This window comes from Synchiropus splendidus, chromosome 13 (genome assembly GCF_027744825.2).
Source record: "Synchiropus splendidus isolate RoL2022-P1 chromosome 13, RoL_Sspl_1.0, whole genome shotgun sequence".
NCBI lineage: Eukaryota > Metazoa > Chordata > Actinopteri > Syngnathiformes > Callionymidae > Synchiropus > Synchiropus splendidus.
This window is the reverse complement of record NC_071346.1, coordinates 6,846,501-6,852,500: the sequence shown is the minus strand read 5'-3', so window position 1 is coordinate 6,852,500 and position 6,000 is coordinate 6,846,501. Positions and strand designations below refer to the sequence as shown.

Sequence of the window (6,000 nt, the reverse complement as noted above, 5' to 3'; positions counted from 1 at the left end):
GGAGACAGAATTCACTCGTTTTTAGATTTTCACTTTCGAGTCATCGACTGTTTGTTACCTGTCTCGTGTGTGTGAGCTCTGCAAGTTCGGTTGCATCCCCTGAGCTCGCTGCAGGGTGTGACCACCACAGAGTAGCGGGTGTTACAGGTCAGATCTGAGAGCGCACACACCGGCGCCGTGTCGTTACAGTGAATGGTTTCATCGGTCTCCGTCGCTGTGGTTTCATACAACTCTGCGCCTTTGACCCCCGACCACATAATCTCCAGGGTCTCCGTCGAGACCAGTTTCACGGCAACGTCCTCGGGGCAACAGGGAACTACAGAAGCAAAAGGGATGATATTTTTTAAAACTCTTTGAATGACTGCGACCCAAATAACAGTGTTATGTTTATTAGATTCATTACGTCAGGGTCTATCCTTTATATTGGCAAGTAAATGATCCGTTTTACAACAACAACAACGCACAAGAGGAGTGTCACATGACAGGACGTCTCAAATTAAGAGAACCAGCTGCCAAAAAGCCTTATGGCCTCTGTCTTCGATGTCACAGTCCCTCAAAGCCAGAGTGATTCTAGCTACTACAAATTCATCCATCCATCCTTCCATCCATCCATCCTTCCTTCCTTCCTTCCATCATCATCCATCCATGTATCCATCCATTCCTCCTTTCTTCCTTCCTTCCTTCTATCCATCCATCCATCCATCATCCATCATTCATCTTTGTATCCATCCATCCATCCATCCATCCATCCCAGGATAGTCTTACTTGTGGTGTAATTGCGGACATTGGCGTAAGGACTGGAACCCGCCTCGTTGTAAGGGAAGACAGTGGTGAGGTAGGTGTAGCCGCACTTGCAGTAGAAGGAGCAGGTCGTGCCGGTGGTGTTGCATATCTTCTCAGTGCCATCGTTCCTCTTGTGGTAGGCGATATAGTAGTCGGCTAGTTCCACTTCTGACCACACCACTGAGCAGTTGCCTGCTTCCGACTCTTCCACAGAGATGTTTTCAGGAGGACAAGGATCTTGCAGAGAGAAATCATTTAGTTTATTCCTGAGGCTCATTATAGTTGTACACAAGATCTATTGTTGTTTATTCTGCTACATGATATAGTTGAAAACGCGGCCCCAGAACTGGACCTGACTTGGGTTGCACGCCACACAATATCAGATAATAACAGAAAAGGCTGTGCATCCTTCTCCGAGTGGTTGATGGGGGCTTTGAATGTGTGAGTCGTGTGCTTACATGTTTTGTAGGTTCTCGGACTTGAATGTTGGCTCGGTCCGGCTGAGTTGATGGCGACGACCCTCACCGAATTCATCTGACCACATTGAACTGAATTGATGTAGCAGAAGTTACTGACTGTAGCCGTACAGTTTTCACTGGACGTAGCCTCAGCTACATAGCCCTCAGCTCCTTGCACCGACATCCAGTACACAGTGATGCTCAGAGTCCGACCCTGGGTCACCTGGACGTGGATGACGTTCGGGGTTGGCGGGCCTGGAAACCAAAGGTGGAATCAGCACGATTTATCGTGTAGGTACCGGTTTGAGTAGCTTGTTTACGTGTGATCTGGCAGACGGTTAGGTCGTCCCCGGCGCGACCTTCCTCATCCCATGCGTTCCCTTTGATGCAGTAGGTCATACCCGCTTGAAGGTCATCGAAGGTTACATTGGTATCCGTTGTGTTGAGTTTGAATCGGGAGCTGGAGCCTTCCTGGATGATGCAGAGCGTGTACAGGACGGCGTTCTCGATGGGGGTCCAAGCGACGTTGATGGTAGCGTTGTCAGGAGAGGCGGTCTCTAGGTTTGGCGCCATCACCACTTTAAAATAAAATCACCACTTTATAACATTTAGACTACATCTTAGCATTTGAGAGTAGACATGATCATATTTGTTTGGTAAGAGCTGGAAAAATGGAGTAAATTCCATTGATATTCTCTTTCATCGGATCCCCTCTGGGAAAAGGTCCACCCAGTTCTCAAGGTGTCTGTTTACATAATATAAAACAGCATGTCGCGGAGGATGGATACAGTTTCCACCCTTCTGCGTCAGTTGCAAAGAGCAGTGATGGTGACAATAGGCAGTGATATGACAAACTGTTTTGACTGGCGGAGTGAGATAACACTCTATTGTCCTCTAGAAACAACAGAGGAGCTGGGGAAAGTTAGTGGGAATGATCTTTTCAACAAGAATCAACATCACTTTTCATCTGATGGTGTTCATCTAACCAATGAACATAAGGTTGTAGTCGGTAAATTCTGTTTTAAATTGAAATAAAAAAAAATTATATATAGTTGTACCTGTCCTGGCATCAATGTATTCGGAAGGTTGGCTCCACCCTCCGGCGTTGACAGACATGACACTGAGTCTGTATTCTGTGTACGGCTGGAGGCCCACGATGGTTCCTGGCGAGCTGCTCACCACAGTCTCGGAGAAGAAGTCGCCATTGTCTGACTCTGCCCTCAGGATGTAGCTGGTTGCCCCGGTAACTTCTCCGAACTTCACAGTGATGCTGTCGCTGTGCTTGGAATAGGCCTCCACGATCACTGGCACCTCAGGGGCTGACCAGGAACAGCAACTTTAATGTTCTGATTCAGTACAAGTGACAACAGGTGTGACTGACCTGTCGTGTCCTCGGTCTCCGCGCTGCTCAGGACATTCAGAGCGTTGTCCATGGCCTCGATGCGCACAATGTACACGGTGTTTGGTGACAGTGAGTTGAGCGACGCCATGACTGTTTGACCACTGTACTGGGCAAAGACTGAAGATTCGGGGGAGTTTTTGGGTGTTGCAGTGATCCTGTAGGAGATGGCGCCGGAGTAATGGCTCCACTGCATCGTCATGCTTTTGGAAGTGACCGTGAACACTGACACAGTGATGTCTGAGGACCAAGACATTAGCTTCATAAATGGCCTAAACATTTGATATTCCATATTTATTGATATTTACCATCTGCTCCGCTGCATATCTGAAACAGTGATAGAGAATTATTTAGTTTGTGTGTAACACAAGTGATAAACAGACAGCAGTTCTGTCCTGAAGCAAAAGATCTCCTGTATCATATTCATAAGAGGCTGCAGCCTGCACATTACCTTCACTCAACACAGATTTCAGCTTGGCTCTGTGCAGGTATTTCTTTCAGGTCAGGATGAATTTGTCTATTGAGCCAGTGTCCGGCATGCTGCACGCACTTGCTGAAAGCACAGGCCCTCAAAAGAGCCTGTGTTCGTCTCCTTTCTAAAGGCGAGTGCTGTTATCGATGCAGATATTTGCACGCGCGACATGGCTAAGACTTGCAAGTGAAAGCACATTTTTGCTGTAAATCTAATGTGTTTGTCAGAAGGCTGATCTCCTACCTGAGTTACGCTCAGTAAAAACCACAGTCCCAGCAGCGCTCCCATCGCTCTTCCACAGCCTGGAGGCAGGATGCTCTTCCTCAAATGACTTATGAGAGTTGTCCGAGGCTCTCACCGGACTCACTCCTTCTGTCTCTGGTTCTTTGTTCCCTTCTTTCTCCCCCTCTAATGAGCCGACAGGTCCGTAATTGTTTCAGGAAAATGCCGACGAGCCCAGCGGCCTTGACTCCTCCCCTCGGGGGGCTTGGGTGTCCAATCAGAGCGAGAGGTGGAAGCTCACCTTTCTCAGATCAGGATGCTGATAGAAAGTAAAAGTGCTGCCTATGCTTCATTTCAGTGTGTACACTGTTATTTTAGGTGACCTCATTTTACAGGAAAATATTCTACATTATAATAAAACACATAGCTCACTGCGGCACCTATTTTCTTTCAGATATGAACAGTAATCGGTTGACACCACTGTGACATTATGTGATGTACCAGTGTGTTAAACCTTTATACACATGCATCACTGTGGATTACTATTATTGTTGTTATCGTTGTATTATTATCATGTCCTCTGTCTCTATTTTTGCATATTTTATGAAGCGTCTACGCAAGTTAAAAAAATAGATAAATAATAATAATGAGAAAATATCCATAATATATTATTTAAAAAAGGAAAACTTACTTTAAAATAACTGTATGAACCAATTTTTGGATATATAAATAATATAAACGAATTGTCTAGATATGAAGAATTTAAAAAAATATGTTTGTCAAAATCTACAAGATAGAATTAATTTTCAAAATGAATAAATGCTAATAATGAAGTCTTTCAGTAATACAATAACGCTGTGGTAGTATTTTATTACAGCCAATGTTTTGTAGCATCATGGCATACAGAATAAACAACCAGCTCTAAATCTTAAATTTCGATGTCTGAGTCTAATGCAACAAAGGCTGAATGGTTGCAGCCTCTCGGGTGAATGGAGCCCTGTGGCTGTCGGTAGCTCAGCTGGACTCGAGCTGGACTATCTAATGAACTCAAAGAGGGGAAACGTTTTCATCTTCCCTGCTCATCCCTAAACAGCTGGGAGACATAGACAGAGAGAGACACGTGTTTCACCTGTGAAGTCCCTGGTGGCTGAGTTCCTACATCATCAGTGCATTATAGGGATAACCTTACTGTCCCTGAAGAGCATTCAGCCTTTGTTGGATGAACTCAAAGGGACATAGGAGAAGACAGAGGAGACGCATCAGTCACCATCCCCTTCAACAAAATGGCTTTGAGGCACAAGAGATGAAGTCTTTTTAAATGAAATATGTCAAATTGGTTGAAGATTATTTGCTATTTATTCAGTGGTTTAGATCTGTGATCATTATATTTGAGGAGCAGAAGTTATACAGCAGTCTGTCCTGCCACCTGCCTAATAGCACGACCGTGATTTGACCTAAACACCGCAGCTCTTATGAGGTCAACAGTTCCAAATGACTGGTCCAAGTAAACAGCAGGTGAAACAGTCCGCCATGCTTTGTAGAAGCACATGCAGAGAAGAGGATCCTCGTGATCTCAGGGACAATAGCTTGAAGGGCTGTAAAGGCATCACGTTTTGGGAGGAACCTGCACATACAGTATCAGTCCAGTGGTTATGATGTTGTGTCGAACAGGACTGAGCTTTTCAGTTGAGAACAGCTACAGTTATGAGTGATCTGATGTTGTCCTTATATTGCTCTATGATACTTGTTTATTATTAAATGATCCATCATCTGATTTTGAATGGACTTGAGCCTGGTGTGAGTGAGGGTCCCACGGGCAGAGTTCAAATGCACCATGTCTTTAGAGCATAAATCTTTTATTACCTTTCATTGGCTGTTGCTCAATGTAAAATGTGTTTGTCGATCATAACTAAAATAGATAAAGATTTTTTTTTTTAAACTTTAGATTAGGCTACCATAATATACCATGTGTAAATATGTATCCTTCCTCATGAACCACGCTTTCGTTAGACTTTTTGTCCACTTCAGGCCACCGTAGATCAAGCTACTTGTGCTACCTGTTTTTACCGATGAGGCCAAAATAAATTAGGAATATGTTTCTTTTACACGTGACACGTGCACTTGGCATAGCTCCGGTTATCTTTTGCTGCTTTTCTTCGTGTCTTTCGTTAAAGCGCTGATCTATGTATTTCAGATCCGTGTGGGTGATGCGTTCATGATTGTCAGAATTTTCTTTACCACTGAAAACAACCGGTGTTCCGATCGCTTAGTGGATTTGTGTGCGGTGGGGACAAGACGACTCTTGAAGACAATAGCAGGAATGTTGTTTAGACGATCTCTCATGATTCTCACCTGTAACAACAGACCAACTTGACACCCAACAACAAAACATCAGCCCGGCAGCAGAGCTGCGGCCGGCGACAGCTACACCACCACAAAGGTTCCCAACTGGAACTAAAGTAAGAGGACACTGCAACTGTGGCCCGCTGGCCTGGAGGAGCCATGATCATGGCGTCAGATGAGCGTTTTAGCTATGAGCTTAAAAGCTGATACTCATTCAAACCAAAGCAAGAGCGGGATTTTCCTGAAACGTTACCTTACCAATCTGACCCATTTGATTTGGTTCCCCTCAGCCTGTGGCAGTGAGGACGGCGTGGTCACATGAA

At 44.9% G+C, this 6,000-nt stretch overlaps 2 protein-coding genes across 7 annotated transcripts in view; one reads left to right on the top strand and one right to left on the bottom strand.

The window, feature by feature from the left end:
- Positions 1 to 3,513, bottom strand: part of fndc7a (fibronectin type III domain containing 7a) — a 6,488-nt gene extending 2,975 nt beyond the window's left edge. The window contains exons 1-8 of the mRNA XM_053882634.1: positions 3,356 to 3,513; positions 2,949 to 2,967; positions 2,623 to 2,880; positions 2,300 to 2,560; positions 1,562 to 1,819; positions 1,242 to 1,496; positions 766 to 1,020; positions 59 to 316 (exon numbers count right to left, since the gene is read on the bottom strand). Of these exons, the coding sequence (XP_053738609.1) occupies positions 59 to 316; positions 766 to 1,020; positions 1,242 to 1,496; positions 1,562 to 1,819; positions 2,300 to 2,560; positions 2,623 to 2,880; positions 2,949 to 2,967; positions 3,356 to 3,400 (1,609 nt within the window). The 5' untranslated portion in view covers positions 3,401 to 3,513. The remainder of the gene's footprint in view (positions 1 to 58; positions 317 to 765; positions 1,021 to 1,241; positions 1,497 to 1,561; positions 1,820 to 2,299; positions 2,561 to 2,622; positions 2,881 to 2,948; positions 2,968 to 3,355) is intronic.
- Positions 1 to 6,000, top strand: part of LOC128769200 (G-protein-signaling modulator 2-like) — a 43,035-nt gene that overhangs the window by 21,983 nt on the left and 15,052 nt on the right. The gene's annotated exons all lie outside the window — the stretch shown is intronic.